This window comes from Anabrus simplex, chromosome 7 (assembly GCF_040414725.1).
Source record: "Anabrus simplex isolate iqAnaSimp1 chromosome 7, ASM4041472v1, whole genome shotgun sequence".
In the NCBI taxonomy this organism is placed as follows: Eukaryota; Metazoa; Arthropoda; class Insecta; order Orthoptera; family Tettigoniidae; genus Anabrus; species Anabrus simplex.
In genome coordinates, this window is record NC_090271.1 from 58,386,384 (window position 1) to 58,403,781 (window position 17,398).

General features: G+C 37.7%; 1 protein-coding gene across 4 annotated transcripts in view; it reads right to left on the minus strand.

The window, feature by feature from the left end:
- The window catches only part of LOC136876898 (zinc finger protein OZF), a 68,716-nt gene that overhangs the window by 10,592 nt on the left and 40,726 nt on the right, over window positions 1-17,398 (minus strand). For all 4 annotated transcript variants that reach the window (XM_067150653.2, XM_067150652.2, XM_068228482.1 and 1 more), the window contains one exon: window positions 4,343-4,398. In XM_067150653.2, the coding sequence (XP_067006754.2) occupies window positions 4,343-4,398 (56 nt within the window). The remainder of the gene's footprint in view (window positions 1-4,342; window positions 4,399-17,398) is intronic.

The following is a 17,398-nucleotide window of genomic DNA, read 5'->3' on the forward strand; positions in this document are numbered from 1 at the left end:
CCGAACCGCACGGAACATGATATAGGCCCACCCCAGTGCTGTCCTAATCCTCTTTCTTTTCCGTGCCACCAGTGTGTCAGAATGTGAAAGCTCCATACCTAAAAAAGGACTTGAAATTGCTTGTAAATATTATATACGGAAGATAGTAAATATGTCAATAACTATTCCAATAACTCCAATAACCTCTATTGGCTTTCCTAAGAGCAATGTAGAAAGCAGATATCAGAAGGGTGGTACTCCTTAAACAACAATCTACTATCTGCGGGCAGCAACACTTTAGGCTTCATCCACCGTAACCACGCTAAGCGATTCCCGCGTAAAAATATAGGTCAGACAACAATCAGGACTCAGGGTGACCCGAAGCGATATGCATGGAAGATGAAAAAAACTTCCTTCGGGTCACCGGTGGGCCGATCAAAACTAGCAGTATGCCTCGATCCTTTGCTTCAATTGGAACACTATGTTGCCATTAGTTAACGGAAATTCGTAGCTAGGACGTAGTTACTTACTTCGCAATTCTGGGAAGTGCGCACCGACGGATAAGAGTAACATGTTTCGGGGCACATGGTGACCCGAACCGCACGGAACGTGTTAACAGACATGCTAACATATTTTAATACTAAAGAATCAGGCATGAAAATTTATTCCTTCTCATTCATATCTTCAGATGGATTAATTTTCAGATGATAAGCAATGGCCCTCAGGTATATGGAACATCTGTTTTCATCTTTGTACAGGTGATGTTGTACTGCAGAGAATATCTTGTCTTGATTGTGCAAGTATCCGCTATTTACTGGAGCCCTGATGTTTCTCTGACCTTCTAGGAAGTGTGTGACGATATCTTGCTCATTCTGCCTTTGCTCCTTCTTCAGGAAATCGATTTATCTCCATAGTGATGAATGGTGCACTGCCTTCCACAGTAGAATAGTGCAAAGGCTCAAACACCTGCAAATTTCATTGGTATTGAAATGCCTGAAGAATAAACAGTGATATTAAATCACAAGGTTTTTAAAAAAATTTTAATTCTGGTTTGCAGGATGATGATCGTTGTCTTATGGTAGCCACTACAGAAGATCTGAAGACAGCATTCCACAGCAGTGCTGGTCCTTTGTGTTCCACTGATTACTAAGTCCATACACATTCCAAACGTCTGGTGAGAAGCGAGGGTTCACCACTCTCAGCCTTCAAGCATGATGACCCCTGATGTACACATGTTCAACGTAGTCTATCATACCCCCCCCACATTATCTGTAATCATCTCTGTAATGCTGCCTCAACCTTTGATATGAAGGGTAGTCAAAATAGCTATGAAGCTTCTGCATGTACAGGGCTATCTTGTATTGCTGGGACAATCCTAATGCCACACTGTTGCCAAAGTGATTGAGAAAACTAGAACAGACAACTCTTTACACCTGTTATATTAGGTAAAATCTCTTGTGCTACTTTTATATTCACCAGCTCAGATCCATCATACTAATAAGTGGGCCCAAAGTGATACTTTCTTGTCAAGCAGTATTGACAATATGATAATAAACTGACCTATATGAATTCCAAGTTCTTGAAGGAGTTAATGGGTACACTAAAGGGATGACATGTGCTTGAAATACTCCATGAAGGATAAACAACAAAGCACATTATGATGGTGAACTTTTAAATGTGTCATCAGAGAAAACAATGTCACTGGCTCCTAATATCTTCAGATCTTCTGTAGTGGCTACTATAAGACAACAATCATTGTCCTGCAAACCAGAATTAAAAAAGAAAAGAAACCTATCCTGATTTAATGTCACCATATATTCTTCTGGCATTTCAAAACCAATTTAACTTGCAGGAGTTTGAGCCTTCGCATTATTCTACCACCTACTTACTTGCCTTCACACACTACTCCTCTCAGCAGAAGTAAAACTTCCTCTTAATTAACTAGCCTTACTACAGTACATATTATCTGTGATGGTTGACCTTGGATATTTTCTTGTGCCCTTCTCTCCAACCCCAATAATCCAATCTCACTCAAGTCAGTGATTATTAGCTGTAATCCACTCAGACAATTTTAGCAAACACAGGTTTGGGTAAATAGAATGTGAATGAATGTAATAATCATAAATTACAGATTCTTCAAAAACCAGAGCGTGGATCGATTGAGTTACGACGAGTGAGACTTGACTATTGGGACTGGATGAAATGCCCTATTTGATTAGAAAACTGTAGGACATTTTTCAGTATTTAGTATTGAATCCTGGATGATGTGCCCTGAAGCCCATCCATCAATAAACCCTACACAACCAACAAATCGGTGTATGGTGTGTGTGCGATGTCAGCAAAACAGATTGTGGGTCCCATAGTTTTGGAGGCAAGAAAGAACAGTAATGTGTACATGGAATTTCCAAGGAATTCTATGCACAACTGACACTTCATGAACACAAATACACGTTGTTCTCAACAGGATGGTGCAAACTGTCAAACTTTTTGTGTGTTACTAAGTAGAATTCATGAACTACCCTTGGAAGAATGAAGTGTTAGCACAGCTTTGTGAGCTGTGATCGCTGGACCTACCCAAGTGCAATTTTTATCTATGGAGTGCTTTGAAGGGAAAAGTGTATTTAAATGATCCAAGAACTCCGGAAGACCTGAAAGAAAATATTTGGACTGAACTTCAAAGAACTGACATTACTGAATTGAATCGAGTGTATGACAATACAAAAGCGCCTTCGCGTACTGAAAATGAAGCCAACTTTGAACAAGGCCTAGCCATTTTGATCTTTTGACCTGACTTGGAGAGTACAAAAAAGTACCAAATGCTTAGAAAAATTAAACTGCCACAGATGTACCCAGACGGTACAACACTTACTAGGCAGAAAATTGTTTATTAGATTTTTGCCAATATATTCCACCAGCTGATCAACATCAAAAAGGGCGTCCAGCCATAAAAATGGGTCAAATCTATATCAAGTGCTAACACCAATAAATTTGGAAGAAGGACAGAAAGAAGAATTCCACCAATTCATTCTTCTTTATATAAGCAACTGAAAGTTAGAATGATGACTGTCTTACCCTCTTCTTTTTTTTTTTTTTTTTTTTTTTTTACTGCCCTTACCACCCTTACCATTACCTTTAGTTTACAGTAAATCTTTCAACCAGTAGCAATATTATCTTTATTCACAAGCTTTTCAGTTAGGGTTGTGAATATGACCACACCAGGAGTCTGTTTGGAAGTGTTTTGGACAGTGGATAAGAAGCAAGCAAAACTCATAATGAAGTGCTAGTCTGATTACATACCACTGTTTTTTTTTTTTTTTTGTTTTGGCAATATATCAACCCATATCTTTTAGTTCCGACTGAGTTAAGTTGTAACTGTTAGGTTCTTCAGTCTACCAAAAATGATTTTCAGTAATATATTGATAAACTACCTGCAAGAAAACTCATAGTAACAGCATTATACCTGAAATTATGCTTTGTTCATTGTGGTAACCTTCAACATTTTTATGTCATATGGACCCCTCCCTTTTCAGTCACTGCATGGAGAACAAATGATGTTTACAAATGTATTTATTTACAAAAAATTCCCTCAGTTGAAGGTTGCCACAATGGACAAAGCATAATGTCAATGAAACTTATAATTCTGGCTTACAGTAATAATTTTGTTGATTGCTTTGTTCATATAATGTCATTACAGTACAAGAGTTATAGCATATAGCAATGATTTCTAGTTATGAAACTGAATCTAGTAAAGCTAACAAAGATAGTAAGCAGTTCTAGAACATCTAAGTGAAACTGCTTTCAAAAATCAAAAGAAAAAAGGTGGTTTGACTCTAATGAGGATGAGATAAATGCTTATTTTGCTCAATGCATTCTAATGTCATGCGTTCAAAAGCCCCATATTAAATTATACTGTAGCAATGATAAGTGTTTATTCATATTTTGGAGTGTTTTGAAGTCATTACAAAGCATCATTACTGATGAGAACAAATAGGCTACTCTGCATGCTAAATCGGAAAAACAGCATTAAAATATTCCTAATGTGCGACAATTTGAGTTAAATTTTGTTTTGACGTGTGCAGTGGTACAGTACAGAACTTTATACTTGCAAGTCAGGAGATTTATATCCAGTTTCTGAATCACTCAGTGGTCTTTTAAACATGAGGGTTAACAGGGTAAGGTGGTAAACAAAGAAGTTAGGCAAAAGTACTAGATAATAACATGTAATGAATATTAGAAATATATTCTACAAAGAATAGGTAAGGAGAGTTTCCAACTACAAAAAAATTAAAAATCAGTTGACTAATTAAGGACATTAAGGACACACTGGACAAAACATCTAGATACTCTGATAAAGACTACTCACTCAATTTGCTCATTTCCACTTCTGTGATATTCTTCACTGTTAGTCTCCTTTGTACCCTATGAAAATGGAAGTTAATAAAATAAGAGATCATCGTAAAGTATAATTGAAGAGCAGAAATTCTGAAATGCAATAAGTATGGTGATCTTCACACAGTAAATATTTGATTACTTATAACAGGTGTGATCACACTGCTCTCTCAGAGTCATCTGTTTGCAGAGTAATTCGTATGACAGTATCAGTAGCAAAATTGTGGAGTGTAAGAATATTAGGAAGAGCAAGAATTCTTCACTGTGCTCATTATAACTGTGATCATAATGTAGCACTCGAAGAAAGAACAGAATACATAATATAATCATAACTAGAACAAATAGTTCAGTTTAATTCAGAGAAAGGCATGCTGTCCATTAAGGAGGGCGAAATATGGAAATCAATCTTCAAGTTTTATGCGACTACCATAGGATTTATAGTTTTACTTACTATCAGAGACATTTTTTCCAAAAATATTTATCAGCTATAATTCTGTATTCAATAGCCCTAATTGAAAGCTAGCATCATCATCACCAATGCTTAAAATGTATCCCCAGTAGCCCCTTGATTTCGATGACCTTTTATATAATTTTTGACACTAGGGCAAATAAATGTGGCTCTTAATATTTTGTGTGAAAAGATATTTTCTATGGGTCATTCTTGTCTTCATTTTTGTCTTTTCTTTGGAATAGGGTAATTTTTATGGTTTGTATATAAGTTTAAAGTAATTTTATGTATACGTAATTTTTATGTATAAATCAACTTTTTTATATTTTAAACTAGTTTTATTGCATTATTTCTAAAATATTGGTCAAAAATATTTCCCAGAATCTTCAGATCTCTTCATAATTTCTGGAAATATGATAATACTTTCCTCCCCTGCATATTTTGTTTCAAAAATAGACTGATCTGATTATAGTTGTACACTCCTATTAGTAACACATGAATGAGAAACAAGATTTTCTCTTTGTGGAGCATGAAGGTTGCTACTTAGTGTTTGAGGGTCTTGCACCCTTCTTCTTCTTCGTCTTCTTTATTGGATTACCCTCCAGGGTCGGTTTTTCCTTCGGACTCAGAGAAGGACCCCACCTCTACCGCCTCAAGGGCAGTGTCCTGGAGCTTCAGACTCTGGGTCGGGGGATACAACAGGGGAGAATGACCAGTACTTTGCCAAGGCGGCCACACCTGCTATGCTGAACAGGGGACTCGCTGGGGGATGGGAAGATTGTAAGGGATAGACAAGGAAGAGAGAAGGAAGCGTTCATGGCCTTAAGTCAGGTACCATCCTGGCATTTCCCTGGAGGAGAAGTGGGAAACCACGGAAAACCACTTTCAGGATGGCTGAGGTGGGATTCAAACCCTCCTCTACTCAGTTGACCACCCAAGGCTGAGTGGATCCCGTTCCTGCCCTTGTACCACTTTTCAAATTTCGTGGCAGAGCCGGGAATCGAACCCAGGCCTCCGGGGGGTGGCAGCTAATCACACTAACCACTACACCACAGAGACGGATGGTCTTGCACCTAAGCCCTATAATTCTTCCACATTCCATACTGCATTTGCAGTTCTTTTCACAGGCTGTATGTCAGTCAACTGTTAAACATGCCAAAGGTAAAATCAAATACTTCTGCAAAAGTGAACCAGTTTGTTTTGAAGTATGGTAAACACTGTAATTTCAGGTGATGGTAACATTCTCTACTGTAAAATTTGTGTTGTGAAAGCAGTAGTAGAAAAGAGATTCACAACCGACCGACCGACCAATCAATCCTGATCTGCATTTAGGGTAGTAGCCCAGGTGGCAGATTCCCTATGTGTTGTTTTCCTAGTCTTTTCTTAAATGATTTCAAAGAAATTGGAAATTTACTGAACAACCCCCTTGGCAAGTTATTCTAATTGCTAAATCCATTTCCTACAAACAAATATTTGCCCCAGTTTGTCCTCTTGAATTCCAACTTTATTTTCATAATGTGATCCTCTATACTTTAAAATACATCACTCAAACTTATTTGTCTACTAACGTCATTCCACGCCATCTTTCCACTGATAGCTCAGAACACACCACTTATTACATGTAACTACAGTGTTTTCATGTTTAGACCCGTATTGAAATTAGTTATAATTTGCATACAAGTTTTTATATTCCACCTGTTCAATACAAGTGATTTTGTGTTGTTGGAAATTCATTTTATTACAACATTACATTAAAAGGGACATGTTTCGTTCAGTTTACGGGCATCCTCAAAGGATGAGGATTTGTGAAACTCACAACCTGACCTTTAACCCTGTTTACCATCATACCATTGCTTACTGTCCAGCTCACAACATTATCAAGGTCATTTTGCAGTTGCTCACAATCTTGTAACTTATTTATTACTCTATACAGAACACCATCATCCACAAAAATCTCTGATTCCACTTCTTTACTCATATCATTTACATATACAGTATAAGAAAACATAAAGGTCCGATAATACTACAAGCAAAGTCACCTCCGTACAGGCCATGAAGGCCCTTGGAGGAGTGGAAGGTAAAGGCTTCCACCATTGTTAACCTCGGTACGTGATGGGATAGAGTGGTTAGCTCTACGCTCGGCCGCCTTTGCCCCCAGGAATTAACCTGGTACTCATTTTTGGTGTAGGCTGAGTGAACCTCAGGGCCATATGCACCTCCAGAAGTGGAAATCTTGTTTCTTAAATTTTACGACTTTCTGGTGAAGATTCGAACCCACGTCCTTCCGGGCGAACCAAGCACGCCCCGCCTCGGCCAAGCAGCCCCTCCAATAATACTGCTTTCAGGAATTCCCCTCTTAATTATGACAGGGTCAGATAAAGCTTCACCCACTCTAATCCTCTGAGATCTATTTTCTAGAAATATAGCAACCCATTCAGTCACTCTTTTGTCTAGTCCAATTGCACTCATTTTTGCCAGTAGTCTCCCATGATCCACCCTATCAATTGCCTTAGACAGGTCAATCGCAATACAATCCATTTGACCTCCTGAATCCAAGATATCTGCTATATCTTGCTGGAAGCCTACAAGTTGAGCTTCAGTGGAATAAAGTTTCCTAAACCCGAACTGTCACTATTGAAACAGTTATTAATTTCGCAAACATGTCTAATACAATCAGAAAGAATGCTTTCCCAAACCTTACTCACAATGCATGTCAAAATGACTGGCCTGTAATTTTCAGCTTTATATCTATCACCCTTTTCTTTATACACAGGGGCTACTATAGCAACTCTCCATTCATTTCGTATAGCTCTTTCATGCGAACAATAATCAAATAAGTACTTCAGATATGGTACTATATCCCAACCCATTGTCTTAAGCATAACCCCAGAAATCGTATCAATTCCAGTGCTTCTCTAGTTTTCAACTTCACCGGGCTGAGTGGCTCAGACAGTTGAGGTGCTGGCCTTCTGACCAGGTTCAATCCTGGATCAGTCCGGTGGTTTTTGAAGGTGTTCAAATACATCAGCCTCATGTTGGTAGATTTATTGGCAAGTAAAAAGAACTCATGCGAGACTAAATTCCAGCACCTCGGCATCTTAAAAAACCATAAAAGTAGTTAGTGGGACGTAAAGCCAATACAGTGCACTCCCGATAATTCGCAGTAATTAATGCACGCACTTCTGCTAATTATCCGCAGTCGTTTATAGGCCTGGTAAAAACAAAACCATAGGTTAAAATAATGAAATGTATTTTATGAGCAAGCAGAAAATAATTATAACACTTCACACTGTATTGTAAGACACACTAGAGAAAAATTACAAAATGCCATGTGGATAATGCCAACATTTGTATCAAACAAAAAAATAGGTTATCACTTTTTGTTTCTTAGATGACTGTTCATTTTTTTAAATTTTGAATCGTAAATTTATCAAGAATATCTGAAAATGAAAATTCATCTCTATTTTCTATGTAAGAGAGAAGTGTGTCTATAGAGACATCAGCTTGGCTGTGGGAAACTTTCGGAGTTTCTGTTGCATCACTCCCGCACTCGATATCATCTGAATCTCCGTCTTCTTTACCAACCGTCAAATTCCATACAATATCCTTTTCACTTTCATGTCTGAAACCATAGTCATCCTTATCGACGTCTAACCACTCAATAATGTCATTTTCTTCTGCATCTTCGCATTTATCCAGGTTTTTCAGTAATGATATCATCGTAGCGAGACTACGTTGCCTGTTCGAAACAGATTTCCATGATCGTGCGAGCGTAGTAGCGGTAATTTTGTCCCATGACTTATTGACTGCAAGTTCACTTTCGTGTGAATGAGAAAGTCACTGCCAATCAAAAACACGGCTTTGATTGGCAGTGACTGCTTAATTAGGTAGGCCGTTACTTGTTTCAAAAAATGATTGCGAAACCAGTCCTTAAATATCTGTGTGTCCATTTACGCTGCCTTTTGATGGTAGTACTGCAAAGGTACATTCTCTCATTTATAACAACGGGGTTTTCTGGATTTCCCTATCGATAATAATTTTAATTTATGATCACCACTTGCGTTAGCACACACCATAATGGTTATTCTTTCCTTGGATGTTTCGTGGCCTGGGGCTTGCTGTTCTTGTTGCAACACTAATGTTCAGGACGGCAAACATTTCCAATACAACCCTGTTTTTGTCTGCATTGTAAAGTTGTCTAAGGTCAACCTGTTCTTTTTCAATGAATGATTGAAATTCCTGTGCGAACTTTTCAGCAGCACCCGTGTCTGCGCTGAGACACTCCCCGTGAATAGCAATTTCTCGTATTCCGTAGTGTTTCTTAAACCGCGTAAGCCAGCCAGAGGATGCTTTAAAATCGCCTTCTAAGCCAAGAGCATCATGAAAATGTTTTGCTTGCTCAGCACACGTTGAGCCGGACACAGGAATACCTTCTGCTAGTTTTTGATTAAACCACCATATCATGGCTTCGTCTAGATTTGCATAGTCCTATGTTCTCATCGATTTCTGGGACGATGAACGATCACAATTAGCAGATAGTTTGACAGGGGTTTCCTTTTGCTTCTTCATGTCTTTCACTGTTGTTTCACCCACACCAAACTTGCAAGCTAACTTTGATGACGCCTCGCCTTTCTGTAGTCTTTCTATAACTTTCAGTTTTTCACTGAAGGTTAACCTTTTATATTTCATTTAACTATTACTACTGACTTATTCGAAACCTTGAAAAGAATTCCGCACTCCAATCACACTTCTTAAGTACAGTAGCCTACAATACGCTCACTGCCTGCGCACCTACCCTTCACTTGGCTTACAGTTCAGCGACCTTGGGCTGTGGGGAAAGGGAGGGTAAATTCCGAGTGCATTCCTCTTTCAGTGTCTCTGCTTCCAAGATTATGGTAATCTGTGCTGTGCCACGTGCAGCAACATGCTCGAATGTTTCCAAGTTTGCAGCATTCTGGCAGCAGTGTGCATATAGGCCTGCTGCTACATCGTAAGGAAATGAAATACAGTCTCCTCAAATATAAATGATTTCGTCTCCACGCATCACATTAAAATTCTTTTAAACTAGGCAGAGATAATTTTACTCAGCGTGATGATTAGTGGGTGTAAGATTAATACTTTAAAAAATAACTCTCCGAGACCCGCAAATTAACCGCAAAGCGAATTATCGGGAGTGCACTGTATCATTATTATTATTATTATTATTATTATTATTTACTTTTCAACTTTTATATCTTATTGTAAATGTCGTCGTTTTCATAGGTAAATTTTAATACTTCTTTAGTATTAGTCATCTCCCCTATCTAGACATTATCCTTGTAACCAACAATCTTTACATAGTGCTGACTGAATACTTCTGCCTTTTGAAGATCCTCACATACACACTCCCCTTGTTTATTAATGATTTCTGGAATGTCCTTCTTGGAACCTGTTTCTTCCTTCTTGGAACCTGTTTCTGCCTTAAAGTACCTGTACATACCCTTCCATTTTTCACTAAAATTTGTATGACTGCCAATTATGCTTACAGACATGCCAACTTTCAAAAGTGAAAAATCAGGAGAAATTTTGCAGCGAACCGCGACGTATTACGACACATCACTGATGGCAGAACATGTACAAATTCATTATAATTCAATACATTAACAATTCTATTTGCCCATATATATATTTTTCATCCTTTACATGTGAATACTAAATAATGGACATACCTGAACTGTAGGAATATGTGACTTCTCATCCTTCAACATGGTGATCCCATTACGACTTAGCCCTCTTCAGAAACTCGGAACTAAATTTTTGCTCAAAGCACTTGCCTTGCTAAACTGATTTCAAGGTTAAAAGTTTCTCCAAAGTTTGTTCAGACAGCAAGGATCTGAACTGTGTTTTGTCTTTGTGACTCTGCTAAAAATCCTTTCACATTCTGCATTGCTATGTGGAATTGATAAAATAGCAAGCATCACCTTAGAAAGTCTGTCATATTTAAGTACACCATCAGCTGATTCCATCATCTGACCTACCAATGCCCACTGAATATCAATTCTTCCTTTTGCCAGGTCTGTTTCTTCAAGCTGAAAGTTACAAAACTGGGAGTGCAGAATATCAGTTTCTTTATCCAAATGTTGCATTTCACTAGTCAAAATGTTCGGACACTTGTTAATGGAAAATCTTAGGCTAGAAAATGATGCCTTACTTATAGCAGAAATATTTGCAACTTCTGCATTAATTAAAACTGCATCTTCGAATGGAAATTTGTGTACCATGTAGTCACACAATGAAGACTTAACAGACTTAAAGAATATGCACTTTTCCTCAGACTTCAAGGTGTTCACTAAAACAAACGCAGAGTTCCCTATCATCAGATCACAATCATCCCTTTGATTTGCTGGAGTATGATAATCTACATCAAGAAGAGAGGAGGATCTTTTAATAACATCTGGTTTCACAAACCTTGCCATCACATTCTTCAATAGTTCCTCCAAAAGTGACCTCAATAAGTGGATGTGTGACATACTTGATTGAAGAGCTATATTTGGATTCTCAAAGATATCCATAAAACTTGAGAGAAAATAGGCAAAAAGATTTATGTAAATTTGATGAAAGGAACATGAAAAGTTGTTCACGGACAATGCATGGCCCTTAGTGTCATAAGTAGTTTCATTTTTTTTTTTTTAGTGAAACTGATGACTGGGTTTTCCTTTTAACTGAGGAGTGAGGTGAAATGTTATGACAATCCTTAACCTTTTCAGACAAACAAGACACATCTGCACTTAAACTGTGTTTAGGAATTTTGTAAGTCTTCAAAGTTCCCATCTGAGAATCCTTACTCACAATTTTGCTCCTGAATAATGTAACCAAAAGGTCCCACTGAAGCAAAATTCTATCTAAACGCCTTCTAAGTGATAACCATCGAGTAGGCACATGCTTCAGAATTTTCCTGATCTCTGTGTTGTGTAAAGTCTGAAATTCTCTGAACTTTTCTTTCCCCTTTGCACTCCTTTCCAGGTAATAAAATATATCAATTATACTTTCATCTACATTTACGGGCAAGCACGCCACACCCTTCCCGGCAGCAAGATTAATTAGGTGACAAGAGCAGCCTACGATGATTATGTTACTATTTTCCTGCTTCAAACATCCTGCCACACCATTCTTTAATCCTACCATTACTGGAGCATTATCAGCACCAAGAGCTAGGCAGTTTTTTGATGGAATGCAGAATTTCCGAAAAGTTGAGAGCAAAAGATTGGCAATGTTAGCTCCAGTAGCATCCCCTTCTAAATTCGGCACAGAGAGTAGACAACTCTGAATTTCATTGAGTTCAGGCCTAACATTTTTTACAACAATGGGATATATCTTCAAGTCCCTTTTATTGCTACCATCAGTAGCAACAGAAAATGCATTCACCTGCAAATGTGATACAATTTTCGCCCTTTCTTTCATGCACATTTCTGTAATGATAGCTGCTGTTTTCATTCTAGCACACCCATATCGTTTGGCGATTTCCGAATCAGGAAACATTTTGCGAAACAAAGGTCCTGCGTGATCGGCACAATTTACAGGCAGGTTATGTTCTACTATAAATGACGCAAATAAAGCCCCGGCATTCATCACAGGATTTACATCTTGGCTTTTACATGAAAAGTTCAGTTTCTGGTTTCTTTCTACACACTGGACACTCTCCTTATGTTTTTTCATTTGCATATGCTTGAGTATATCGTATTTCCCGCCATGTGCAACTGAAAAATCACACCTACATATAGTACAGAATGAGAAGGTTGGTCCCTTTCTGGATTCACTCAAACACGGAAACTCTTCCCTATAAGCACTTTTAAACACTGCATCATATTTCTTTTTTCGATATTTTGGCCAAAAAAAAATATTAAGGCACAACACGAGCACTTCTGCAGGTCTTGCCTCGGGTAAAATGACTATGGTGAGCTACTTCTGAGGTTAGGTTACTCCAAAGAGAATGTTACTTGCTTGCAAAGAGAATGACTATTATAGACAAAAGAGCAGCACATGACCGGCCACTGTGCCCCGTACTGCCATCTGGTATCATTATTAGAACTATCGACCAGCCATACTCGGCTATATCGATAGAACGAGGAAATCCACGGGAGTTTAAAATAATACAAAAATTATGGATATTGCTCCGAAAATCGGGAGATCGGACCCAGCGATCGGGAAATCGGGAGGAATGATGAAAAATCGGGAGTCTCCCGCTCAAATCGGGAGACTTGGCACATCTTTGCTTGCCATCATGTTATCCTTAGCTGACTAGTGTTGGCTACTGAATGCATGATTCGAAGCAGTGCATCAATTCATTCAAGTGTCCGAGTGAATCGATTAACAAGAATGACGAGCTCACGCCACACGATTCAGCTTACTCCCAGAGGACAGTGCGGGGTGGCACACTCATGGCTCACTCGCGGGACACTGGACGTTGGCGAGGAGCCGAGCTTCCACTACAGCAAGACAATGAATCATAGCACACCGAAAGAATCGTGCGCCAGCACGGCTCAGTGAGACACAAGACACACACGGCTCCTTATCGGCACACTGGACACTAGTATTTACAATTCTTGTATTTATTTATTATCCACACGAATTCAATACATAAAATGTTTATTGTCTTAAAAGGACATTACAATACAAACGTTAATTGGTACATGTTTTGCTCTCTGTATTGAACATCTTCAGCCATCTTTTATACGATTGTCTCAAGGTTAAGTCATTCATTAAGTCCTATTTATAATAAATTTGCACATTAAAAATGCTTTACACAATAAAATGTCATCACACTTAAAGAGTAAGCAAGAAAAATTGACAATTAAAATGTCCCATTAATGGACTAGACGTTAATTACATAATATTGATAAAATGTCGTCACTACTTAAAAAGTAAACAAGAGAATTTGACAATTAAAGCGTATCATTAATGGACTAGACATTAATAACATAATATTGAACAAGAGAATTTGACAATTAAAATGTATCATTAATGGACTAGACGTTAATAACATAATATTGATGTCCAAATTATAGTAAAAATGCCAAATAAATTGGAAAACAGAACGGAAACAAACCGCAAATTTAACCTTTTCATTTTTACTATCTTCATATAAACATTGAAACTTCGATAAATACACTAACAGTGTTTGGAAAAATCAAGAATCAAACAAAAATTAGCCAAATCTTCCAGTCCATCCTGTGTTGAATGCTGTTGCTGCTTTCTTACCAATACATACTACACAGATGCAGTTGGAGTGGTGACTCTAATGTGCCGTGATTCAGATCACTGTATCGATTCAGTAACGTGAATGGAATCAAATGAATTGAATGTCCCATCACTACACCTGACTTCTTTGCTAGATTCAATTTCCTAGTAAGTTCCTTCGATTTCTCCTTACTTCCGCAGCCATATCTAACTTTATTTCTTTCCAACCTGCACCTCTTTCTTAGCCTCTTTATTTCTCTGTTGTAATAAAGTGGGTCTTAACCATTCCTTACCAATCTTTAAAGGTACAAACCTGTTTTCACATTCCTCAACAATTGCTTTAAACACATCCCAGAGTTTTCCACAGTTTTCCACCAATCATAGTTACTTTTTTTAAACTCCCTCATGCCTGCTTTATCAGCCATAAGGTACTGCCTAAATATCCTACTTTTAAGACCTTCCTTTCTATCACAGTTATTTTTAACTATGACAAAACCAGCTTAGAGCTCATCTGGTTTTACCAGCACCACATCTAGAATATTCTTCCCTCTAGTTGGTTCCATCACTTTCTGAATCAGCTGTCCTGCCCATATTAACTTATTTGCCACTTGTTGTTCATGCTTCCTGTTGTTCACATTACCTTCCCAATTGACATTTGGTAAATTCATATCTCACGTTACAATCACATTCCTTTACATATCGTTTCCCACATAGCTGATTACCTTGTCAAATAATTCTGAACAGCGTCAGCCCTACCCCATCCCGGTCTGTTGTCTATTATCTTTAGAAATGAGCCTTACACCTAGAATTTCATGTTTATCATCTCTAACTTTTTCGTAGCTTACAAATTATTCTTTCACCAAAGTGAATACTTCCACTCCTACCATTCTATCCTATTTCTATGATACACACTCCACAAGAATTGTAACAATTACACACTCCAGTCCTGTGAGAAAATTTCTGCATCCATTATATCATTTCTCAGCCATGATTCAACTCCTATTAAAATATCTGGTAAGTATATATCTATTAAATTACTTAATTCTATTCCTTTTATTTACAGTACTTTGTGATAGTACATATATCACACCCTCGCACTATATGTAGAAGTAAGAGATATTATTGTCAGTATTCGATTTATTATTATTATTATTATTATTATTATCATTATTATTATCAGTATTTCATTTGTATATTTTGCCATTTATATTTGTAAGCTGGAAGATATCCACATATGTAGGTATGAGTAATTTGTTTTGCACGAGTGGGAAAACATTGCTTTAATAACTCTGGTAATTTGGATTAGTCATGTGGCTACCCCAGTGTTTGTTGTGATGTACTTGTGTCAGGAAATTCCATGAGTCATGTATATATCCCAGCCTGATGAGATGAGCTTGTTGTTGTATTAGGGAAGTTCGTTGACTTAAGGAAGATGTGTCGGATGTCTTACTTTGTGCTAGTGGTGATGGTAATAGCGGTGTTGCGATCGATAATCTTACAGAAGTTTCTGAAATTGAACGTGAAGTTTTTTGTGAAGCTGATGAAGGTTGTTTAGTAACTGAAGAGTGTTCACAGAGTATGCATCATGAGGATGATTTTGTTGATTTAAGTGTATGTGAGAAGAGTAAAGTTAGGTCGATTATGTGTGAAAATGGTGACTTTAAGAGTAATGAAACATCTGGTACGAGAGTCGAGATTAGCAGTGTTGTTGGCATGAAGGTAGTGCGAGTAGGAGCTGATATGGAATGTGGTGAAGATGGATTGATTGTTGGGGCATTGAGTAGTAATGATGGTAATCTCGAAGTGAATGATGGTAATGATTTCAGTAATAGGGTGAGCGTGAGTGACAGAATGTGTGCTAAGTGTGGTGTGAATGAGTTTGAGGTAATTGAAGTACGTATGTTTGATAAGTGTGAGTTAACTACGACCGTTGCTCATAAAGGGTTGTTTGAAGTCGATTGTACGTCAAGTTTTGTGCTTAAGGGGATTCATCGGAAGGGTGGTAAATTGTATGGTGATTCAGGGTTTGAAGATTTTGTGAGAAATTTTTGTGTCAGAGATCATGTGGGTGTATCGGGTATGTTTAAGGAAAGTGAGAATGGAAATGTGCGTGTGTTGGGAATATGTAAAGAAAGTCTATCCAAGCGAGTGTATAACGTTTTATTTAAGACTGAGAGTTGTGTGAATGATTTGAATGACGTGCTGTATGATATCGATGTGGAATGTGTGAAAAAGTATGTGATCTGTTTGCTTGCATTAATTATGGTTTTGTGGAAGAGTAAACGTAGTGAGATTCCCGCGCATTTCAGAAATAGGGATTTCTTTGTTATGAATGTCCTCAATGAAAGCTTGTATAAGTCTTGTGTGACTGGATGGGATGAATGTCTGTGTGTGAGATAGATTGTATTCTAGATGTAGTTAGTTTTATTATGGCACGCATTCCTCGCTTATCGATGCTGATGTTCAGTTTATATATAATTTTTTTCATTTATATTAGGGTCCGTATACTGTGGACAGTAGAATAGGCAAGTGTGCTTATTAGCCTCTAACCTCTGATGACTAGGTCCTAGGGAAATTTAATATCTATAGCCTTCGCAGATATAAGAGATAGGATCTGCACCTTGGATGTATATATTATCAATTTTATTTTGTGTGTTCATTAGTAAGAAGGGATTGTGTTCAATTGTATATGAAACAATCAGAATTGTGTGTATATAGCCATATTATTATTATTATTATTATTGTTTGGACAAATTGTATTTCGTGTGTGCGAATACAATGCAGTAGACGCAATGTATATATCATTATTACAGTAAATTAAGTGTTCAGTTATGTCATTACAAGGTTATGTATGAAGTTCTGTTTTGTGGTGAATCATAATATGTGATATCATTGATTCACCAAGGGGGCGTTATGTGATAGTACATATATCACACCCTCGCACTATATGTAGAAGTAAGAGATATTATTGTCAGTATTTCATTTGTATATTTTGCCATTTATATTTGTAAGCTGGAAGATATCCACATATGTAGGTATGAGTAATTTGGTTGCACGAGTGGGAAAACATTGCTTTAATAACTCTGGTAATTTGGATTAGTCATGTGGCTACCCCAGTGTTTGTTGTGATGTACTTGTGTCGGGAAATTCCATGAGTCATGTATATATCCCAGCCTGATGTGATGAGCTTGTTGTTGTATTAGGGAAGTTCGTTGACTCATGTAATAAACCCCAGAGTTTGTTTATCTCTTGGAAGCAAGGAGAAGTTCAGGGCATGGTCTTGACAAGAGGTTCACTCATGATTGGCTGGGAAGCACCAATCCAGACGTATCATCTGAGAGGAGGGGGATGTTGATGTCTATAAAG